Raw genomic sequence first — 24,951 nt, forward strand, 5'->3', positions numbered from 1 at the left:
AGAGCAATATGCTGCCATCCAGATAGAATCTTTTTCAGAGAAGGCCTTCCTTTTTTCAGCAAGACAACGCCAAACCACTTTCTGCACATATTAAAACTGCATGCCTCTGTAGTAAAAGAGTCTGGGTGCTAAACTGGCCTGCTGCAGTCCAGACCTGTCTCCCATTGAAAACATTTGGTGCATTATGAAGCACAAAATATGACAAAGATGTGAAACCCCGAACTGTTGAGCAATTGAAATTCTATATCAGGCAAGAATGGGACAACATTTCTCTTTCAAAACTACAGCAACTGGTCTCCTCAGTTCCCAAACATTTACAGAGTGTTGTTAAAATTAGAGGTGATGCAACACAGTGGTAAACACGCCCCTGTCCCAACTTTTCTGAAATGTGTTGCTGGTATCCAATTCAAAATGAGCATATATTTTTCAAAATACAATTTTTTTTTCAGTTTCAACATTTGATATGTTGTCTTTATCCTATTTTCTATAAAATATCAGGTTTCCGTGATCTGCAAATCATCGCATTGTGTTTTTATTTCCATTTTACACAGTGTACCACCTTTTTTGGTATTAGGGCTGTACAAGTAGTTCCTGATTGGATAGAAAGTGCACTTCTTATGGCGTAAAGTCTGATTATACACTATATTTTGTACATATAAAAGGAATTGTGAGCTGAGTCCCTTATAAAATTCATAAAAACGGCATAGACGGACAAAGTGATGACACTGAACACTTGCAAAAAGGGTTGATGAAATTGTTTTTGGTGTAAAAGATACATAATACGCTGTAACATGCATATATTAAACGTTCAGTACAATGCAAATGATAAAAAAAAAAGTGAAATTGCACAATGAAGTTGGAGTCCTGCTAGTGGTGTCTTTAAAACAGTTTATATCATCATATCAGATGCAGGATTATGTTTCTGATTGCAAATCACCTTAAAACATCTCGTTAAGGTCCTTTTCTTTGTTCTTTTGTTCTTCTTTATTTAAAAAAAAACAATGAAATTGATGTGGCATAAGAAAGCTAAGTGCATCCTGTATTAATACTGGCTCCTGAGCTTGTTCCATCATCACAAGCTGCCGTCTCCAAACATAAGGAGTAATATATTAATATATATAAAGCTTATATATATATATATATATATATATATATATATATATATATATATATATATATATATATGTATAAAAAGATGTCCTCAAGGCATGCAAGTTCATAAAACATCTTCATACAGTATGTATGTATTCAGTTCTCATACAAAGTGGGCTTCCCGGTTCTCAAAGTCCTGCATGTGTCTCGCTCGCAGTCTGGGGTAAACTGGTTTGGTCTGGATTTGGCTGAGCTGAGGGTCTTGAGGAGAATCTTCATCCACAGAGACCTCCAGACCTCCAAAATCTTCCTCGTCTACTCCTTCCTCCACTTCATCGTCCTCGTCGTCTTCCTCATCCTCAATGCTGTTAGCGTTCGTCATGTCCTCTTTCCTTGTAGCACTTTTGTCCTCTAATGTCTGCTCTTGCGTTAAGGTTTTGTCCGCTAATGTTTTTTCTAGGGTTAATGTTTTGTCCCGGATCCCTGGCGGTTTGTAGAAAGTCCCCGGTGGAGGCTGAAGGGTGCGAGGGGGTCTGAAGACATTTTGGACATGGCTACAGTCAACCACGTCTGTCTTGGTCGTGCTAGTGCTGTTACACAATGGTGTGGAGGTGGATGAAAGTTTAACGTGACTTATTTCCACCTCTCCAGGAAGTTTGGCCACGATCATGGCTGTGCGAGGAGTGATGCCGTAGTGTTTGTACTGTTTATCCCACGTCCTGCGCAGCATGTGTGTGTCTATATATGTGTTCCTGTAATGATTAGCAGCTCTGACTTTGGGCTTTTCCTCTTCAGAAACCTCTTCGATGGCAGGGTCACGACCTTTCACCAGCGCGAGGTCAGAGGCGGAGTTGCGGGCATTCAGGAGCCTCTCAGGAGGCATGCTCATGGGGCGGGAGCTCGGTTTGAGACGTGGCCGAAGCTGCACTCTGCTGACGTGGTTCTGCCGAATCAATCGGGACGAGTGCTGCACTTCAGGGGCACTCAAGGACAGCGTACCATTCACGTTCTGCAGCTCGACTAAAAGCAAATGAGACAAAAATTAACATTGCTTGTTATTTAATAAATATTTAGATTGCTTCCTGTTGGACATATTGCACATTGAGTAGGGTTTAGGTAACATTATTATTATTATTAGTAGTAGTAGTAGTAGTAGTAGTAGGAGGAGGAGGAGTATCAGTATCAGGCTTTCGTCTAAACGGGGGAACAGGGGCGCTGCGCCCTCTTACTCTCGGCGTGCGCCCCCTTACCAACTCCGTGAAAACATCCCAGCAACACTACGTGACAATGTGTCTGATCATCAAATACGTTATAATTGCTCCAAAATTATTCCAATCATAGTAGATACACCGCCAGACGATGCAAAAACAATCCGAATTGGCGTTTTCCAGACTGAGACGCCATGTTGTTTAGTTGTTTACTTGTCGCGGCTGCTCTCGCAAGATTTGACATGGGTTACATACAAGGTCAGCTGACTTGTAGCGCGAGATTTCTCGAGACTGAATGACCTTTCACCCACCGGCGCGGGAGCTTTTGACAGAAGTAGTTTGCGAGTTGTTTTTGTTGACACTTGGGCATTTAAAGATGTCATCCCGCGGCACGAAGCGGAAGAAAGCCAAAGACTGTCCGGGGCAGAAGAAGATTAGGCCAAATAAAAAAAAATAGTGTGTTTCCAGTAACCCGACCGATCGAGAATTTTCGCGTCAAAATTGCCGACCGTAAAGTTTTTATTACAAATTTCCCTCGATATTTTAGTGTAAGCGGCGTTAGTTTGTCATAATTTTTTGTTTCAACGCATTTAAGTTGTGAAAGAAACGATAAAAAGTAAAATGTTTCGCCACTTCTATCAGCCCTCCTGCATAAACTGAGCCGAGCCGCCATTTTGAATCCTCATTCAAGGCTGTAATGCAAATTGCTTCCTTTTCAGTATACAAGTGCACTTCCATGGCAGGGAAAAACACTACATTTTGCCGCCTATGTAGTCCCCTATTTATACAAATAGGAGTCATTCAGGATTCAGCCATGTTTTTGCTCGACCCAGGTTCTACAGTAGGCTAGGCGAGGCCGTCTGCTTTTAATGGAAGTAGCCTAGGACTTTATTTTCACGTTATTTCTTGATAAGGTGTTTTCACGTTATTACATAAAAATATCATGAAATATCGCTTCCGTAGATCATAACTCGAACTCTCGCGATATTTTTTTTATTCGTTTAAAGATTTAAAACACTTATTTTATTATGATGTGTGGTATAAAGGATTCTGTGCCAAAATACTATTTTGTAAGATGTTTACTTGTGTTAATTTTTTCGAACAAAATAAAAAAAAAATTAAGAAAAAAAAAAACTTTCCTACCTACCGACCTTATTTTAGTATTTCATGTTACCGGAAACACACTATTTTTTTTTTTTTTTTTTTGGCCTAATCTTCTTTCTTTTTCAATGTTGACAGACAATTTGTTACAATTTCCCTCTCAGATGGCCTCAGAATGTCCCATTGGAGCATTTTTCAAAGGCTTTGCACGCCGGGGACAACCGGCACCATCCCCCCCCCCCCCCCCCCCCCCGCCCCCCCGCTCCCTTGCCATGGTGAGCGCCCTCATACTAAATTTTTCTAGAAAAAACCCTGAGTATTATATCCTTTAATACAAAAATGCACTTTTAATTACACCAAGATCATATAGTGTACCATTCGAGCTCAAATTAAAAGAAAATAAGCAAAAAATAGCATCATTTTGACAAACAAAATGGCTTCCTACTGGATATTTAGTGCACTATACTGGCTATTTATTAGGATTTAACTTTATTGTTATTAATACTGACCCGAAGCGAAATCGTTCCCATCAGGCATTGCTTTCACCTCTTTCACTTCCTCCAGTAAGTGTGTCGATGGAATCACAGACGAGTGCCTTTTATAGGCTTTAGCATTGTGGTGCTGCTGAAATAAAAACACACAATCGAACCTGTCAGTCCGGCAAACATTACAAGAGTACCGCAATAACACACGAGATATGCTTCTTCACAGAACTGTATCGCCCTCAGTCTGGGTGAAGGAGGCGTGGCCTTTGTGTCTCAGTCACAGTGAAGGGGGTGTAACCTACAGTGGTTAGTCTTCGTGAAAGAGACGTGACTGCTGCATGAGTCACAATTGAGGAGGCGTGACCTGTGTACTTCGGTCCTAGTGAAGCAGTGTCTTCCGTGTGTCAGTCACGATAAAAGAGGTATGGACTCACTTCAGTCCACATGAAAGAGGTGTGGCCTCTGTACTTCAGTCCTAGTGAAGGAGGCATGGCCTCTGTCTGTCAGTCATAATTAAGGAGGTGTGGCCTCTGTACTTTAGTCCTAGTGAAGGCGGCTTGGCCTTTGTACTTCAGTACTAGTGAAGGAGGTGTGTCCTTTGTGTCTGTTAGTCGTAGTGAAGAAGGTGTGGCCTCGGTACCTCAAGCCTAGTCATGGAGGCGTGGCTTATGTGTCTGTTAGTTTTAGTGAAGAAGGTGTAGCCAGTGCCTCAGTCCTAGTCATGGAGGAGTGGCCTATTTGTCTGTTAGTTTTAGTGAAGAAGGTGTAGCCAGTGCCTCAGTCCTCGTCAGGGAGGTGTGGCCTATTTGTCTGTTAGTTTTAGTGAAGGTGTGGCCTCAGTGCCTCAATCCTAGTCATGGAGGCGTGGCCTATTTGTCTGTTAGTTTTAGTGAAGGTGTGGCCTCAGTGCCTCAGTCCTAGTCATGGAGGCGTGGCCTATTTGTCTGTTAGTTTTAGTGAAGGTGTGGCCTCAGTGCCTCAGTCCTAGTCATGGAGGCGTGGCCTATGTGTCTGTTAGATTTAGTGAAGAAGGTGTGGCCTCAGTGCCTCAGTGCTGGTCATGGAGGCGTGGCCTATGTGTCTGTTAGTTTTAGTGAAGAAGGTGTGGCCTCAGTGCCTCAGTCCTGGTCATGGAGGCGTGGCCTATGTGTCTGTTAGTTTTAGTGAAGGTGTAGCCAGTGCCTCAGTCCTAGTCATGGAGGCATGGCCTATTTGTCTGTTAGTTTTAGTGAAGGTGTGGCCTCAGTGCCTCAGTCCTAGTCATGGAGGTGTGGCCTATGTGTCTGTTAGTTTTAGTGAAGAAGGTGTGGCCTCAGTGCCTCAGTCCTGGTCATGGAGGCGTGGCTTATTTGTCTGTTAGTTTTAGTGAAGGTGTGGCCTCGGTGCCTCAGTCCTCATCATGGAGGTGTGGCCTATTTGTCTGTTAGTTTTAGTGAAGGTGTGGCCTCAGTGCCTCAGTCCTAGTCATGGAGGCGTGGCCTATGTGTCTGTTAGTTTTAGTGAAGAAGGTGTGGCCTCAGTGCCTCAGTCCTGGTCATGGAAGCGTGTCCTATGTGTCTGTTAGTTTTAGTGAAGAAGGTGTAGCCAGTGCCTCAGTCCTTGTCATGGAGGTGTGGCCTATTTGTCTGTTAGTTTTAGTGAAGAAGGTGTGGCCTCAGTGCCTCAGTCCTAGTCATGGAGGCGTGGCCTATTTGTCTGTTAGTTTTATTGAAGGTGTGGCCTCGGTGCCTCAGTCCTAGTCATGGAGGCGTGGCCTATGTATCTGTTAGTCTGAGTGAAGAAGGTGTGGCCTTTGTACTTCAGTACTAGAGAAGAAGGTGTGGCCTCTGTGTCTCTTAGCAACAGTAAAAGAGGTGTGGTATTTATTCATGCCAAAATGAAAACTTCCCTAAATTCTGCACAAATCATTTTTACATGAAGCTTTATTTGCACTACTGGCTAGTTGTACAGCTTGAACCACGTCTCTCGTAATTCCTGCATTTGCTGATGTATTTTGTTATCTTAAAGCTCTTGCCATTAAAATCCACACACCTCTTTAATGTCCATCAGGGATCTGGAGTGGCGGTTCAGGCGCTGCTCCTTCTCCTGTGGGTTGAAGCGGGATTTGATTGGCAGAGGTGAGCTCTCATCTACGGGGCTGAGCGGAGAATCAAAGATTAGATCGTAATGCCTGATGAGCAGCTCGACGATCAGCGCTTGGTACGGATAATCCACCAGTGACGAGAGCGACACCTCGGCGTCGGTCTGCCGTGGCTTGATCAGCGTCGGGCCGAAGATGATGCCAAGGTTACTGGCGGTCATTTTATTCTCCTCGGCTTTCTCACTTACTCTGAACAACACAAGACATAAATGAGTTAAAGGTGTAAACAAGCAATCGACAAATAAACAAGTGTGTGTCCTCATGTCAAGTCAAGTCAACTCAAGTTTATTTGTATAGCGCTTTTAACAATAAACATTGTCGCAAAGCAGCTTTACAGAATTTGAACGACTTAAAACATGAGCTAATTTTATCCCTAATCAATCCCCAATCAACATGCCTGTGGAGACGGTGGCAAGGAAAAACTCCCTCAGACGACATGAGGAAGAAACCTCGAGAGGAACCAGACTCAAAAGGGAACCCATCCTCATTTGGGCAACAACAGACAGCATGACTATAACATTAACAGTTTTAACATGAAGTCAGTTTTGTTGATGTTATAAACTCTTCACCTGTGCAGGTGCTGCATGAGGAACTGCAGGGTTTTGTGGTGCGCAGAAGGCAGCTGCCTCAGGAGGTCTTTCATTTTGAAGAGGATGCGTTTGAGCTCGACGCTGATCTGCGGCGGATCGGGGGAGGAGCCGCTGCGAGACGCCTCCACCTCCTCCATGATGATGCTCTGACTCTCCTTCGCCAGGCCGATGAAGTCGTTATAGTAACGGAAGAGGATGAGAGGCTCAGGAAGCTGACCGGAGAAGACACACATGGGTTTTTTATCAGTGAGCAAAAGTTTGTACCCCCATGGTTTTTGAACGGACAAAATAAAAGCGTTGTAAGTATGTAAGACAAGGTGCATCTTTACACTCAGGTGCGATGTGTGGAGGTTTACCTGTCGCAGGTAGAGCTTCAGGACATTGCTGATGTCGTGAGGATATAGCTCTGACAGCTCTACCAAATCTTTCCCATTCTCAAAAGCTTGGCACAGCTTCTCCACACGTGACTTGGCTCCGTTCACCCTGTAGATTCCCTACAAAGTCCAACACGAACACAACGAGGCATGTAAACACATATCCTGGATATTCCCGACACATAAAAACGTAGGGATGTACTTTAAAGATGAGGGTACCTTAATTCCCAGGGCCCTGTTCTCAATCTCTGAAGTGCACTTCTTGATGATGAAGGGGATTCCATCAGGGCTATTTTTGGCTGCCTGGGCGAAGTCGACAGCAAACAAGTGCAGCTTCCCCTGCAGCTTCTTATGACCACACTGGATGGCCAACGTCTCTAAACACTTCTTATGGCAGGCAAGAGAGCACTGAACAAAGAACATGAAGAAATCCTGAGTCGAATCTCACTATCTCATCTCATTCATCTCATCTCATTATCTCTAGCCGCTTTATCCTTCTACAGGGTCGCAGGCAAGCTGGAGCCTATCTCAGCTGACTACGAGCGAAAGGCGGGGTTCACCCTGGACAAGTCGCCAGGTCATCACAGGGCTGACACATAGACACAGACAACCATTCACACTCACATTCACACCTACGCTCAATTTAGAGTCACCAGTTAACCTAACCTGCATGTCTTTGGACTGTGGGGGAAACCGGAGCACCCGGAGGAAACCCACGCGGACACGGGGAGAACATGCAAACTCCGCATAGAAAGGCCCTCGCCAGCCACGGGGCTCGAACCCGGACCTTCTTGCTGTGAGGCGACAGCGCTAACCACTACACCACCGTGCCGCCCTTCGAATCTCACTAATCTAATCTAATCTAATCTAATCTAATCTAATCTAATCTAATCTAATCTAATCTAATCTAATCTAATCTAATCCTGAGAGAAGCTGTGTGGTAAACAGACATGCTCACCTCTTCACACTCCGCACCATGAAACACCACCAGGCTGTCGCACTCTCTGCACTTTGACGGAGCGCGCAGTTTTCGGAGCTTGTGGGTCTGCGCCGCCTTCGACATCTGCGTGTTCCGGAAAGGTCCAGGAGAATTCGCTGTCTCCGTAACCATCTCACTCAAACCTACACACACAGGCACACCACGAACAAACCTTTAGCTCAAGGACTGCAACATACTGACGGCGAAGCGCAGTGGCCCGTCGACATGTTTAGCATTTAATCAGCATTCTACACATTCTGTTACATTACAACACAAAGCAGTAATTAAAGCCACAGCTCGAGGGGAGCGCAGTCTCACTGTACGGCACGCTTTCAGATCAGTGTCACAAATCAAAAAGGTCAAAATGCTCCAGATCCGAATCGTATAGAGTGCTTTGAGGTCAGCGCGAACCCAGCGGCGGCCATATTGGAAGTCAAAGGTCGCCTGGGTCAGGCTGTGTCAGTGCATTGTTGTTGTTCAGTGAAGCAAAAAGGGGTGACAATGCCGAATACGTGCGTCATTGTTGGCTGTAGTAGCCGAGGGGAAAAGGGTGGCAAAAGCTTCCACAGACTCCCTAAAGTCGTGACTAACCAGGGAATTGCAGCACAGGAGAAAAGCGAGCGGAGGAGACGACAGTGGCTGGCTGCCATTAACCGATCAAATTTAGGACAACTTGACTGTATCCGGATTTGTTCTGATCACTTTGTGACAGGTAGGTTAATATTGTCTTGAATTTCATAGTTACTGAAATAAATGTGATACAAACTATTATCTTTTCTATGTACTTTCAGCAATGATTAATGGATATATTTGTCACATTAGGTAGCTTATGTCTACTGCAGTGCATTGTTGCATCAAATGGCATTTAAAGGCCCGGTCACACAGCGCTTTACGGCTTTATCACGGCCAAAACCCGTCAAAAAGTGCTCTCCCGTGAAGCAGATGATATTGTTCGTGTTGATGTCGAAGTTAAGACGTGTTACAGTCGATATACAGACGTGACAGGACGCAGGGGAAAATCGGAACGGCGTCGGACGCGGCAAAAAGTTTTGGACTGCTCAAAACTTTAGACCGCGGACAACCACGGCCGGCACACGTGGTAAAGACGTGCAACACATGTGAAAAACACGTGATAATCAGTGTCCCGGCCGTTATTAAAACTTGGGGAGACGTGGTAAGACGCGAAAGTTTGGCGGTCTATCACGGGCAGAGCACGGTCATCGGACGTGTGTTACGTGTTGGTATCACGGGATATAGCGTGTGTTTAGCGGCTTATCACTGAGAAATGGATTTTTCCGCGTACATAGCACTGTCTAAGCCCGTTAAACGACGTCTCAAACAAGTTCTAAATTCGATTGATCACTGTCTAATCACTTCTGCATCACTTCTGATTTGCGGCATGTATAAATACCGTAATTTTCTGAGACCTCGGCACTTGCAGTCTAGATGTCAAGGGGTGAACATGAACCCTCAACGCTGTGATGTCCTCATGTTAATGCTCCAGCACCAACAGAACCAACTGATACAGGCTCAACATATCCTACCGCTTTTATATGCGCAGCAAGCCGCTCTTCCAACGACGCTGAGCCGCGGTTACCCGTGATTTGGCAGTGCTATGGCAGTGAAACAGCCGCCGACGGCCATACCCCGTACAAAGCACGGCAAAGCCAAAATTGACCAAAAATTACCACTTACGACCACGTCCACCAGATTTTTGTATCTTTTTGTACGTGATATAGACGCAGAGTGCTGTGTGACCGGGCCTTAAGATCTAGGCCTAGTAATGTTTATGTACACATGCTTTAGGTCACAAAATGGACTTCAGCTGGTTCAAAATGCAGCGGCGAGGGTTCTCACACGAACAAAAAGAACAGAGCACATTACTCCAATTCTAAGGTCCCTTCACTGGCTTCCAGTAAGCTACAGAATTGACTTTAAAGTATTGCTGCTGGTGTACAAATCTCTAAATGGTACAGGGCCCAATTACCTCTCTGATATGTTGCAGCGGCCTAACCCAATCAGATCTACCAGATCGCAACAGAAAAATTTACTATTAAAACCAGTTGTTAAAACAAAGTGTGGTGAAGCAGCTTTTAGCTACTATGCAGTGCAGCTATGGAACCAACTGCCAGAGGACATTAAAAATGCTCCTGCTGTTGGCAGCTTCAAATCTAGACTAAAGACCAAGCTGTTTTCAGATGCTTTCTGTTAAATAATTAATATTGTCTTCTTTTTTTATAATTTTTACTTTCTCTGCATGTTTTAAATTTACTTTAATTTTAACTTCATTCTATTTTATTCTTTATTCTATTCTGCTGGTTTCTTTTTTTTTCTCCTCCTATTTCTACTTTATTATTTTATTTCTACTACTGTTTAATTCTTATTATTTTCTTTTAATTATTTTAATTAATTGTTTTAGAATAAAAATAAAATTATTTTATGTAATTTTATTTCTCTATTGTTTACTGTTTTTGTTTTTACTTCTGTAAAGCACATTGAACTGCCATTGTGTATGAAATGTGCTATATAAATAAACTTGCCTTGCCTTGGCTTGCCTTGGGTGAAACACTAGATAGTTCACAAGATCGATGTATGTCACATGCGACAACAAGCTGGGGTCAGCTTTCCATTCCTTCTCACTAACAGTGTATGGATCTACATTCCCAATGAAACGTACCTTCTCAGCATAACGCTCCCGTGCCTGCTTATCCAAACTTTCACAGTAGTGCTCCATCACTTCAGATGTCTAAATTCTTAAAAAATCCAAGCTTCTAAGCCCTCTAACGCGGAAACGAATCGGTGAATGTGTACTCTATGACGTGTACTCTATGAGCGCTCTGGAACGAGTGACTTCCAAGATGGCCTCGCAGACCGCAGTGTTACTATTTTTAGCATCATCTCGGAGCACTCTATTTCCACTTCCATGTGATATCAATATGGTATTTCTACTTTATTAGGCCGTCACTTGCGTTAATAAACACTCCATCTGCTCAGACACGGATATCTTATGCGTGTTAAGCATTCATACAGTGTTCATGTCAACTGTACTGAGAATCTGTGTGTGTGTGTGTGTGTGTGTGTGTGTGTGTGTGTGTGTGTGTGTGTGTGTGTGTGTGTGTGTGTGAATCTTATGGGGATGCCATCGAAATTATATTGTATTGCTCTACAATATCATAATGTATCATTTAATAAAGTATTAAATTATGGAAAAACACAACAGGTACAAGTGATTTGATTAGCAATGTCGATCAAGTTTCATAAAAAAATAAAAGTGACAAATCGAAGGCATTTAAAACAATCTTTTCTCAAAAATCTCAAACGTCTCTCGATGAATTCATGCATTCCTTTGACAAATTTGACATTTTCCTTCTTGTCCCGAGTTTAGAAAAGAAAAAAAAAGAAAAAAAATCTCAAAATAAGAAAATTGATTGCTTGCACTCTAAAAAATGACACCATGTCTGAACTTAAACAATTGAGGTAACAATTTACATCGGTCTTTTTAAGTATTCCCAACAAAGCAATTATTCAGTTCCGCTGACTCTTTTTTTAAAGTATGCTAAACTTAATTTCAGTTGACTTCTAAAAGCTTAGGTAGGTTGCACGAACTTAATTTTCCAAGTGCCAACTCAATTTGTTAACAAATTACTTAACAAATTTGAAAAAACTTAACAAATTGAGTTGGCACTTGGAAAATTAAGTTCGATTAAGAATAATTAAGAAAATTAAGAATAATTAATTGTTACCTCAATTGTTTAAGTTCAGACATGGTGTCATTTTTTAGAGTGTGGATTCACAATCAATTTTATATTGAAGTGTGTGTGTGAACTGTTGCTTAAAAACGTTTTTTGTTTTGTTTTTTTCTTAGAACAGCGCATGACGGAAATAAAGAAATGATGAAAATTTCAAAACGTTTCTGTAAAACTCGTTCTCTTGAGTCTGCACATTGAAATAAACCTTTTAGGATAACATCCAAAGATGATATTTTTAGCTTAAAATAATTTAATTCGCTTTATTATCATAAATAATCAATACCAAATTATATTAAATTATGTAAAAACATACAAATAAATATATAAAAACAAAAAAAGCCTTGTAAGATTAATTAAGATTAACAAAAATTAATTGTGATATTTATTTATTTTATTATTATTTATTTTTATTATTTACCGTTATCTGAAGGCGAAGGTGGCTCTCTCTCGTCCAGGTCGTCTGCTGAAGACATTGTCCCAGTGGATGGTGTTCTTGGAAGCCTCCTTTTAAAATCCCCTAAAGCAGAAGTGAAAAGTGCAGCTATGAGCTTCATGACTGCCACACTGTCCATGCAGTGTAGATTCCTGTTCTCCAACCCTCCTGCTTTCAATTCCTGCTCTGAGTTCTCCGGCTACTGTACACTCAAGCCACGTGTGATCTGATCTACAGTGTAAACTCACAGCCTCTGTCTTTAAGACCTTCCAGAGAAGTGTGTACATGTGAGGGATCATGACCTGCAACCTGAGGAGTTTTGTCCCGCCCGAAACTCATTCACACCTCTGGTTGCTGATCAGCCTCGGCCTCAGAGTGTCTTTAACATTGTTAATGAGTGCTGGGACACACACACACACACACACACACATTACTCATCAACAACTTTATATGTAACTTTAAGGTATCTGATCTAAACTGTGATAATAATATGAAACTGCAGGTCATGATACAGTACACGCATCACCAGCTGAACAGAGGAAGAGGCGGAGCATGGCAAACTGTCAGGATTGTACATTTGCATATTCATGATATCTTTATATCTGGGGGCCCTTTCTTTTCTAATTACATTATGACGTTATTTTGAGGAATTTATTAACCATTGAAAAAGGTTAACTTTTGTACAACCCCGATTCCAAAAAAGTTGGGACAAAGTACAAATTGTAAATAAAAATGGAATGCAATGATGTGGAAGTTACAAAATTCCATATTTTATTCAGAATAGAACATAGATGACATATCAAATGTTTAACTGAGAAAATGTATCATTTAAAGAGAAAAATTAGGTGATTTTAAATTTCATGACAACAACACATCTCAAAAAAGTTGGGACAAGGCCATGTTTCCCACTGTGAGACATCCCCTTTTCTCTTTACAACAGTCTGTAAACGTCTGGGGACTGAGGAGACAAGTTGCTCAAGTTTAGGGATAGGAATGTTAACCCATTCTTGTCTAATGTAGGATTCTAGTTGCTCAACTGTCTTAGGTCTTTTTTGTCGTATCTTCCGTTTTATGATGCGCCAAATGTTTTCTATGGGTGAAAGATCTGGACTGCAGGCTGGCCAGTTCAGTACCCGGACCCTTCTTCTACACAGCCATGATGCTGTAATTGATGCAGTATGTGGTTTGGCATTGTCATGTTGGAAAATGCAAGGTCTTCCCTGAAAGAGACGTCGTCTGGATGGGAGCATATGTTGCTCTAGAACCTGGATATACCTTTCAGCATTGATGGTGTCTTTCCAGATGTGTAAGCTGCCCATGCCACATGCACTAATGCAACCCCATACCATCAGAGATGCAGGCTTCTGAACTGAGCGCTGATAACAACTTGGGTCGTCCTTCTCCTCTTTAGTCCGAATGACACGGCGTCCCTGATTTCCATAAAGAACTTCAAATTTTGATTCGTCTGACCACAGAACAGTTTTCCACTTTGCCACAGTCCATTTTAAATGAGCCTTGGCCCAGAGAAGACGTCTGCGCTTCTGGATCGTGTTTAGATACGGCTTCTTCTTTGAACTATAGAGTTTTAGCTGGCAACGGCGGATGGCACAGTGAATTGTGTTTACAGATAATGTTCTCTGGAAATATTCCTGAGCCCATTTTGTGATTTCCAATACAGAAGCATGCCTGTATGTGATGCAGTGCCGTCTAAGGGCCCGAAGATCACGGGCACCCAGTGTGGTTTTCAGGCCTTGACCCTTACGCACAGAGATTCTTCCAGATTCTCTGAATCTTTTGATGATATTATGCACTGTAGATGATGATATGTTCAAACTCTTTGCAATTTTACACTGTCGAACTCCTTTCTGATATTGCTCCACTATTTGTCGGTGCAGAATTAGGGGGATTGGTGATCCTCTTCCCATCTTTACTTCTGAGAGCCGCTGCCACTCCAAGATGCTCTTTTTATACCCAGTCATGTTAATGGCCTATTGCCAATTGACCTAATGAGTTGCAATTTGGTCCTCCAGCTGTTCCTTTTTTGCACCTTTAACTTTTCCAGCCTCTTATTGCCTCTGTCCCAACTTTTTTGAGATGTGTTGGTGTCATGAAATTTCAAATGAGCCAATATTTGGCATGAAATTTCAAAATGTCTCACTTTCGACATTTGATATGTTGTCTACGTTCTATTGTGAATACAATATCATTTTTTGAGATTTGTAAATTATTGCATTCTGTTTTTATTTACAATTTGTACTTTGTCCCAACTTTTTTGGAATCGGGGTTGTAACAGTAGCACCATAAACCCTGTATTTATCACTCAGTTATATTTATAATGCTTTATAGCAGGTTATATGAGACACAATGCCTTATAATTCATAATACGAGCCTACATGAATGCTCATAAGTATTTGTAGTGAAGGAAGTTTATATAATTCATTATAATATCCGCACAGAACGACACCGAAGATACTAATGCTATAATGCATTATAACACAGGGTTGTTTTCATAGCTGTACTGTGAGTTATTATACATTATAACATGCACACCTGATTTCTGTAATGCTACTCAAATATTTATAAAAGAATGTAACACATAACAGAGCATTATACATAGCATATGATACTTTATAATTCCCAGTAAGTATCTGTATGAATGTTTGAGTACTTATTAAGTGTGCATGTAATAACTTCACTTTGTCACTTCACAGAACAGATTATAATATCTGTTCATGGAAACACTGGAGACACTAATACTGCGGTATAACGCATTATAATGCAGTCTCTGCTATAGTATCTGTGCTGATAGTTATGATGCATTATAACAGTCTCTGGTATAGTATCTGTACTGATAGTTATAATGCATTATAATGCAGTCTCTGCTATAGTATCTACACTTATACTTATAATGCATTATAACACAGTCTCTGCTATATTATTTGTACTGATAGTTACAATACATTATAATGCAGTCTCTGCTATAGTATCTGTGCTGATAGTTATGATGCATTATAACAGTCTCTGGTATAGTATCTGTACTGATAGTTATAATGCATTATAATGCAGTCTCTGCTATAGTATCTACACTTATACTTATAATGCATTATAACACAGTCTCTGCTATATTATTTGTACTGATAGTTACAATACATTATAACGCAGTCTCTGCTATAGTATCTGTACTGATAGTTATAATGCATTATAACGCAGTCTCTGCTATAGTATCTGCACTGATAGTTATAATGCATTATAATGCAGTCTCTGCTATAGTATTTGGACTGATAGTTATAATGCATTATAATGAAGTCTCTGCTATAGTATCTGTACTGATAGTTATAATGCATTATAACGCAGTCTCTGCTATAGTATCTGTGTTGATAGTTATGATGCATTATAACAGTCTCTGGTATAGTATCTGTACTGATAGTTATAATGCATTATAATGCAGTCTCTGCTATAGTATCTACACTTATAGTTATAATGCATTATAACACAGTCTCTGCTATATTATTTGTACTGATAGTTACAATACATTATAATGCAGTCTCTGCTATAGTATCTGTACTGATAGTTATAATGCATTATAACGCAGTCTCTGCTATAGTATCTGCACTGATAGTTATAATGCATTATAATGCAGTCTCTGCTATAGTATTTGGACTGATAGTTATAATGCATTATAATGCAGTCTCTGCTATAGTATCTGCACTGATAGTTATAATGAATTATAATACAGTGCTCTGCTATAGTATTTGGACTGATAGTTATAACGTATTATAACGCAGTCTCTGCTATAGTATTTGTACTGATAGTTATGATGCATTATAACAGTCTCTGGTATAGTATCTGTACTTATAGTTATAACGCATTATAATACAGTATCTGCTATAGTATATGCACTGATAGTCATAGTTATAATGCATTATAATGCAGTCTCTGCTATAGTATCTGCACTGACAGTTATAGTTATAACGCATTATAATGCAGTCTCTGCTATAGTATCTGTACTGACAGTTATGATGCATTATAACGCAATCTCTGTTATAGTATCTGTACTGATAATTATAATGCAGTCTCTGCTATAGTATCTGCACTGATAGTTATAACGCATTATAACACAGTCTCTGTTATATTATCTGTACTGATAGTTATAATGTATTATAACAGCCTCTGCTATAGTATCTGTACTGCTAAATCTTACAACATTACAGGTAAAGCATTATAACACAGGGTCTATTATAGCACCCGTACTGATGCATATTAACCCAGGATGTGTTATCTGAGATTTTTTCTAAACACACAGTGCGTACAGTCAGCAAACAGTCGTGTCAAAGTGATTATTTCTGAGAGAGGTGACAGGCGAGGGTGTGAACTCTGCAGGGCATTGTGGGAAAACAATGCAGAATGGGCTGTGACTTATCTGTTTATCATCAGCAGGCTGAGATGTATGTCTCATCACTTGAGTGAAGGATAACTGAGGTGATTAGTGTGGGGTATTGTCAATGTAGAAGATTAAAGTAAAGCTTTAAGTGTGTGTGTGTGTGTGTGTGTGTGTGTGTGTGTGTGTTACCTGGACTAGCAGTTGGTGAGTCCATTGAGCGAGACTCGCTGCTGCCTCCGGCGCTCTCCGAGTCGCTGCACATGCCTCCTCCCTGACCCGACATAGTCCAGGATTTAAACGGAACCTGGATCCGGAGAGCTGAGAAACACACACACACACACACACACACACACACACACACACACACACACACACACACACAAAACTTAAGAACTTTACACTACTTTAAAGTGCCATTCCACCATTGGATGTATTCTTTGGCATAAAATACAATATATTTTGACAACATATATAAATGGTATCACTAGATAGAGAAATCTTTTAGCTTCAAAATGATATATCAAGCATAATTTTTTGACAACGACAAGTATATTAATTTTGCGACCAAAGTCACCTACCCTTTTAATTTCCGCGCGTGATGTCATCGGCAGGTTCCCCTTCTTGTGTACCACGTGACGTGTGACGTGGCACATATTATCAGCAACGGCGGACAGAACGCGATAAAAATAATACCAATAAATCTAGCTAATACCAATAAATCTAGCTAACTGAAAGATTAACTCAAAATTTTTCGCAATTTTTTTGGCCCCCATATACGAGGAGAAATGACTCTCTCACTTTGGGGGTTTCCTGGTCTAAAAATAGACCGACACGTGGTACACAAGAAGGGGAACCTGCCGATGACATCACGTTTCACTACCGCGCGGAAATTAAAAGGGTAGGTGACTTTGGTCGCAAAATTAATATACTTGTCGTTGTCAAAAAATTATGTTTGATATATCATTTTGAAGCTAAAAGATTTCTCTGTCTAGTCATGTTGTCATAAAATATATTGTATTTTATGCCAAAGAATACATCCAATGGTGGAATGGCACTTTAACAAACAAGCAAAGCTCTTCACTCTGATAAAGTCTGCACTCTGTGATGCTACAAGTTTATTCATCTTCCCCTGCCATTAACGAGCGCGGCGATTCAGCCGGGATTAAATCATCACCCGAGCGATGAGCTCAAACTGATGAACGGTGCTGCTCTGCTGAGACGAGAGACGAGTGCCAGGAGAAAGCAGGATGGAGGTGACGTCAAATGAAACATTTTGGATGAGAGATCTGAACATGGGCGGCACGGTGGTGTAGTGGTTAGCGCTGTCGCCTCACAGCAAGAAGGTCCGGGTTCGAGCCATGGCCGGCGAGGGCCTTTCTGTGTGGAGTTTGCGTGTTCTCCCCGTGTCCGTGTGGGTTTCCTCCGGGTGCTCCGGTTTCCCCCACAGTCCAAAGACATGCAGGTTAGGTTAACTGGTGACTCTAAATTGACCGTAGGTGTGAATGTGAGTGTGAATGGTTGTCTGTGTCTATGTGTCAGCCCTGTGATGACCTGGCGACTTGTCCAGGGTGTACCCCGCCTTTCGCCCGTAGTCAGCTGGGATAGGCTCCAGGTTGCCTGCGACCCTGTAGAACAGGATAAAGCGGCTACAGATAATGAGATGAGATGAATGAGATCTGAACATCAGAAGTCTGTTTAGAAAATGAGAAGAGACTGGGATCTCTGTATAAGCTCTAGAGCTGAGGCACAGCAGCACTTCCTCTTTCGCAGGAAATGCTTTGGCATGATATGGTCACATTATACACTTTATAAATAGGTTTTAATGACAATTTTTTTTTCTTTTCACTGGAATACTTTCTCGGAGGAAAATTCCTTTCGCGAACTTGAAATTGGGTTACTGAAGAGTTTTATTTCATGTTTTGAAAGAAACAGATTTAAAATTGTTATCTGGAGGGGGTGGGGCATGTAGCGCTGGGGGCATTTTAAATTTGCATATTCATAGAATCTTTTTTTGCTCTATTTTATCGCAGATGCTTCTGTGCATTTTTTTCTGAAGTTTGTTAGTTTACATTGAAAAAAATGATTAAATGAAAATGGTAGTAGCACTGTAAATCCTATTTATCATTCTTTATAATGCATTATAACATGTTATGTATCACAAACCCCATGTACCCTTTAATTCCTCGTAAGAACCTCTCATCTCATCTCATTATCTGTAGCCGCTTTATCCTTCTACAGGGTCGCAGGCGAGCTGGAGCCTATCCCAGCTGACTACGGGCGAAAGGCGGGGTACACCCTGGACAAGTCGCCAGGTCATCACAGGGCTGACACATAGACACAGACAACCATTCACACTCACATTCACACCTACGCTCAATTTAGAGTCACCAGTTAACCTAACCTGCATGTCTTTGGACTGTGGGGGAAACCCACGCGGACACGGGGAGAACATGCAAACTCCACACAGAAAGGCCCTCGCCGGCCACGGGGCTCGAACCCGGACCTTCTTGTTGTGAGGCGACAGCGCTAACCACTACACCACCGTGCCGCCCTCGCAAGAACCTGTTCATCATTATTTATACTTATGAAAGTATACAAACACATTCTACAGTCTCACTGTAAACACTCATTATAATGCATCATACAGTATGTTCTCTGATACTATCTGTACTAATAGTTATAATGCATTATAACACACTGTGCTATAGCATCCCTCCTGATAGTTATGATGCATTATAACACATGCTGTGCTATAGCAGCTATCCTGCTAGTTATGATGCATTATAACACACGCTGTGCTATAGCAGCTATCCTGTCAGTTATAAAGCATTATAACACACTGTGCCATAGCAGCTATCCTGCTAGTTATGATGCATTATAATGCACTGTGCTAAGGCAGCTCTCCTGCTAATTATAATGCATGATAACACACGCTGTGCTATAGCTTCTCTCCTGCTAGTTATGATGCATTATAACACACGCTGTTCTATAGCATCCCTCCTGCTAGTTATGATGCATTATAACACATGCTGTGCTATAGCATCCCTCCTGATAGTTATGATGCATTATAACACATGCTGTGCTATAGCAGCTATCCTGCTAGTTATGATGCATTATAACACACGCTGTGCTATAGCAGCTATCCTGTCAGTTATAAAGCATTATAACACACTGTGCCATAGCAGCTATCCTGCTAGTTATGATGCATTATAATGCACTGTGCTAAGGCAGCTCTCCTGCTAATTATAATGCATGATAACACACGCTGTGCTATAGCATCTCTCCTGCTAGTTATGATGCATTATAACAGACGCTGTTCTATAGCATCCCTCCTGCTAGTTATGATGCATTATAACACATGCTGTGCTATAGCATCCCTCCTGCTAGTTATGAGGCATTATAACACATGCTGTGCTATAGCAGCTATCCTGCTAGTTATGATGCATTATAACACACGCTGTGCTATAGCAGCTATCCTGTCAGTTATAAAGCATTATAGCACACTGTGCCATAGCAGCTATCCTGCTAGTTGTGATGCATTATAATGCACTGTGCTATAGCATCTCTCCTGCTAATTATAATGCATGATAGCACACGCTGTGCTATAGCATCTCTACTGCTAGTTATGATGCATTATAACACACGCTGTGCTATAGCATCCCTCCTGCTAGTTACGATGCATTATAACACATGCTGTGCTATAGCATCCCTCCTGCTAGTTATGAGGCATTATAACACATGCTGTGCTATAGCAGCTATCCTGCTAGTTATGATGCATTATAACACATGCTGTGCTATAGCAGCTATCCTGTCAGTTATAAAGCATTATAACAGGCTGTGCTATAGCAGCTCTCCTGTTAGTTATGATGCATTATAACGCGCTGTGCTAGAGCATCTCTCCTGCTAATTATAATGCATTATAACACACGCTGTGCTATAGCAGCTATCCTGCTAGTTATGATGCATTATAATATGCTGTGCTATACTATCTATAACATTCTAGTTATGAGTTATTATGCGCTATAACATACACCTTCAGTGTGTCAAATTTAAGTGCTTATGAAAGTATATAAACTTGACAGAGTTTTATAACAGATTATTACAGGCCAAGTGATTTTTCTTGGAAATTTGAATGAAATTTTATTTAAATGCATGATATATTATGAAACGTTGCCTTTTATGGAGTTTTGTGGGTGTGGCTAAATGTGTCACAAATGGTCCTGCACAGCTGATTAGAAGAAAAATGATGAAACTTTTGTAAATCTAGTGTGAATGTTTAGCTTCTGTGTAAATGTTTACACACAGCTTTACTAAAGAATTAACCAATGAGGCACACAGGTGTGATAAATCTTTGTTGCAGCGGAGCTTTATGATATTTAACACCGTCTTCTTTAAAACGTTATGAAATCATAATATCAGTGTCCTGAACGTAAGTAAGCAGGGTTGTGGTGTTCTTACACCTTGACTCAGTCACTGTTTCCACTTTCCCCCTCTGAGCTGAAGGAGCTGTTTACCCCCCTGCCCCACCCCCTGCCCCACCCTCTGCCCCACCCCCTGCCCCACCCTCTGCCCCAAGCCCCATTCTCACCCCCCCTCCTCACACACACACACTAACATCTGTATGAGTGTCTCTGCAGTGATTATTCAGAGGAGCGGCTCGTGTGAGAGTAGGAAGTGTGCGTGTGACTGAGTGCATGTACGCGAGGAGTCAGGGTCAAAGGTCACAGGCTGCTTGAGAAAATCACACCCTTTCTGTCAGGTATTTCTGAGCATCTGAGGAATAACGACAATGTCACACACTCCACATGCAGCACGTAACGTCGACGCTCATTGTTTTTGTAGGTATTTAGCAACAAGAGTGAGAAACGCAATGCAACAAACACGCTTTTAACCGATTTCCTGTGACGCTGCAGCTTTCCTTCCCTCAGTTTTATTCTTCACTCGTTCCTCTCTTTCTACACTTTCATCACCACACACAAACACTTCCTCATCCCTCATGTTTAACATTTCACAACAGTTGTATAATTTTCCATAGTATATGGTTTTATATCATGTCTATAATACTCCCCAGAAGTATTGGCACCCTTCATAGAGAACAACTATATAAAATAAACCATTACACATAATTAAAAAAAAAAAAACAGAAGAAAGTCTCCCATCTCATCTCATTATCTGTAGCCGCTTTATCCTGTTCTACAGGGTCGCAGGCAAGCTGGAGCCTATCCCAGCTGACTACGGGCGAAAGGCGGGGTACACCCTGGACAAGTCGCCAGGTCATCACAGGGCTGACACATAGACACAGACAACCATTCACACTCACATTCACACCTACGCTCAATTTAGAGTCACCAGTTAACCTAACCTGCATGTCTTTGGACTGTGGGGGAAACCGGAGCACCCGGAGGAAACCCACGGGGAGAACATGCAAACTCCACACAGAAAGGCCCTCGCCGGCCACGGGGCTCGAACCCGGACCTTCTTGCTGTGAGGCAACAGCGCTAACCACTACACCACCGTGCCACCCAGAAGAAAGTTTGTTTAAAAAATATATATATATATATATATATATGTATATATATTTTAGCAGCTTTTATAAGGGAATGTACATGCAAAATACAAATAATTAAAATTTTTTAAAAAGTATTCTTGAATAAAAACACACTACTTAAAAAAAGCAGTAGTGAAAAACCAAAATTAAAAAAAGTATTCCCCATAAGTGTTGGCACCCACCCTTCATAAAGAACAGCTACATAAAATAAAAATTTCTACATAATAATAAAAAAAAACAAGAGAAGAAAGTTTGTTTTAACAAAAAACTAAAACTAAAAAAAGGAAAATTATTATTATTAATTTATTTATTTTTAACCAATTTTTTAAGGGAATGCACATGTAAAATACAAATAATTTCCAAAGTAAAGTACTATTTATGAAAAACGCACTACTTAAAAAAAAACAGTCTGAAAAAACAAAATAAAAAAACTATACTATTTAAATATACCTATAAAATATTTAAATAAAATTTATTAAAATATATGCACCAAAAATATCAACTTGCTGCAACAATATTTTAAATAAATGCAAATAAGTAATTATTAAGTGTTTCATTAAAAAAAAAAAATGTTAAAACAAATAAATAAATAAGTAGATCTCTGCACCGTCCCTTCATGTTTAAACACAAAATAATTTCTTGCACTGGTTACACTTTTAAAATGGTTATTTTCATGTAATATAATGTCCCTGTCGTATCAGTGCACAGTGGAATTCTCATATTTACACACTATATTATATGTGTATAATTCCTGTCTCATTGTAATGTATAATAATTATTGTGACACAGCTGTTGGTGATAAGTGAGTAGTGATTTTAACCTTCATCCTACCAAGTGGGGTCCATCTGGACCCCGCACCTATATGTTTGTTTGCCATTTTAAAAATATGTGACATACTGCCTCACCGTTTTATGAATTTGTCGGAATTTATGTCTTAATTAAAACACTAAAGCACCGGAAGATCAGCTTTTTGCATTGTGAAGGTATAATTAATTTGTTACTGGGGTCCAACCGGACCCCAGAGTAAAGTTTATCTGTCTTTCATTTTATAATTGAATAGCACACTGAAAGTTAACTTCTTTTATTTCTTTTATGTTCCATAATGAAACTACCAAGGCATTCCTTCTTGGGGTCCGTGTGGACCCCACTGCTGCAATAAGCACAGGCTGCAAAACAAAAGCCCTAGATTATTTTACAATTACTTTTTTGTTTTAAATTCTGTAAGAAAAGACCTAAGTTGTAATCCAGAATGTTTTACAGCTGCATGAGCTGCAAAAATCATGTATATAATGCCAATTTTTTTTGTGGCGCTATAATTTGCTACATGTATGCTAGTTATTGCAATATTATTGCAATGTTATTGCATTTATAATACATCATTGATATTCAGCCATAGTGGATTTTGTTCTTCAATAAAGTTATGTCTGTTTGCTGCATTGAATTGGTTCTTACTGCATTGATTTCAAGGTATTCCCTCCTGGGGTCCATACGGACCCCACCTGGTAGTTTGTATATGTAAAATTGGCTGGTAGGATGAAGGTTAAGTGTGTTCTTTATGCCTTGGGCCCTTTAGTGCATTGCTGTTATTAATACAAGATGTTCTGAACAAAACTTATCTGGTGATTTTGTCTTTATAAGCTTTAATTTTAAAGAAAAGTATTGGGGTCCAAACGGACCCCACATGGTAAGATTAAGGTGTAAAATAGCATGGTAGGATGAGGGTTAATAAAACTTAGTGAGTTATTTGTGAGTTTTCGGAGTTCGTACCCTGGATGTCAGTGCTGCTGTGCGAGCGTCTCTCTGCGATTTTGGCCGTGTGGCTCGGAGCCGAAACGTCCACCTCATCCAAGCTCAGACAGTCTCCGGAGGTGATGGACACCTGAGACGACAGACTGGTTCTAACCAAGCGTTTAGTGAGAGGAGACCTGCAGGAAAGAGGCAGAACACACATGTGATTCAGCCAGTGGGCGCAGAACGCAGTGAGCTTTTCGCCTGTGAACCCGAGCACAGTCGTTTGTAAATTATCATCAGTGAAGCGTTAGCGTGTGGAGACTCACTCAACAGACGCATCGTCTCCGTGTGAAGCTCACTGAGATACCATCAGGTGTATGGAGCAGAACACTGATGATTCGTTAGTGGAGGTGTCCCTAACTGACACCATGAGTCTGTGATCTCAGAACCTGAGGCTGAAATGGGCGCAAACCTCTGTGTCTGCTGTTTGTGTGTTCAAGCCCTGGCTGTGGATTAATTGTGTGAAACGTTATATCCAGGTGTGTTTACGTCAGCTGGCTTGTGAACCTCACATCTGTATGCTGTGGGCTAAAGATCTCGCCTTGGGTTTAACACAGAATGGCATTGTAACTGTCGCACAGAGGGTACTGTGCGTGTGTGTGTGTGCGTGTGTGTGTGTGTTCACACTGATACCGGTACGAAAGTGGTATAACCGTATCGATACAAAGTATAGCGGTACAGTTTAGTGCATCTGTCCACACTAGCGAGAAATGTTTGCGGTTTTCTTTCACGGTAGTTGAAATGCGCGTGCGCGAAATGTTTCCGTGGTTACCGAGTAACTTCCTTCCGAGAATATGGCGGATGAAACGACGTGTGTGTGCTTTTTGTTGTCAGTGTACAGTCTGTATTTCTGGTGGTCATTTATTCAGTCGAATCATATAAAACGCGCGAGGCAGTTGAGAAAGAAACAAAGAAAACAAATCTCCCTTTCTCCCCCCTCACTTTCTCCCTCTTTCCTTATCTTCCCCTCCCTTTCTCCCTCTTCCCTTATCTTCCCCTCCCTTTCTCCCTCTTCCCTTCTCTTCCCCTCACTTTCTCCTTCTTCCCTTCTCTTCCCCTCCCTTTCTCCCCCTTTCCTTC

At 41.1% G+C, this 24,951-nt stretch overlaps 1 protein-coding gene across 5 annotated transcripts in view; it reads right to left on the reverse strand.

The window, feature by feature from the left end:
- Positions 1-740: 740 nt before the first annotated feature.
- arhgap29a (Rho GTPase activating protein 29a) overlaps positions 741-24,951 on the reverse strand; it is a 115,148-nt gene continuing 90,937 nt past the window's right edge. For 4 of the 5 annotated variants that reach the window (XM_060922695.1, XM_060922696.1, XM_060922699.1 and 1 more), the window contains 10 exons: positions 23,848-24,005; positions 16,722-16,850; positions 12,137-12,235; positions 7,949-8,112; positions 7,210-7,398; positions 6,973-7,110; positions 6,596-6,828; positions 5,918-6,215; positions 3,911-4,025; positions 741-2,112 (listed from right to left, as the gene is read on the reverse strand). In XM_060922695.1, coding sequence (XP_060778678.1) covers positions 1,256-2,112; positions 3,911-4,025; positions 5,918-6,215; positions 6,596-6,828; positions 6,973-7,110; positions 7,210-7,398; positions 7,949-8,112; positions 12,137-12,235; positions 16,722-16,850; positions 23,848-24,005 — 2,380 coding nt within the window. In that variant the 3' untranslated portion in view covers positions 741-1,255. The remainder of the gene's footprint in view (positions 2,113-3,910; positions 4,026-5,917; positions 6,216-6,595; positions 6,829-6,972; positions 7,111-7,209; positions 7,399-7,948; positions 8,113-12,136; positions 12,236-16,721; positions 16,851-23,847; positions 24,006-24,951) is intronic. The other variant, XM_060922697.1, reaches the window with a different exon arrangement.

Source organism: Neoarius graeffei, chromosome 5, assembly GCF_027579695.1.
Source record: "Neoarius graeffei isolate fNeoGra1 chromosome 5, fNeoGra1.pri, whole genome shotgun sequence".
Classification (NCBI taxonomy): domain Eukaryota; kingdom Metazoa; phylum Chordata; class Actinopteri; order Siluriformes; family Ariidae; genus Neoarius; species Neoarius graeffei.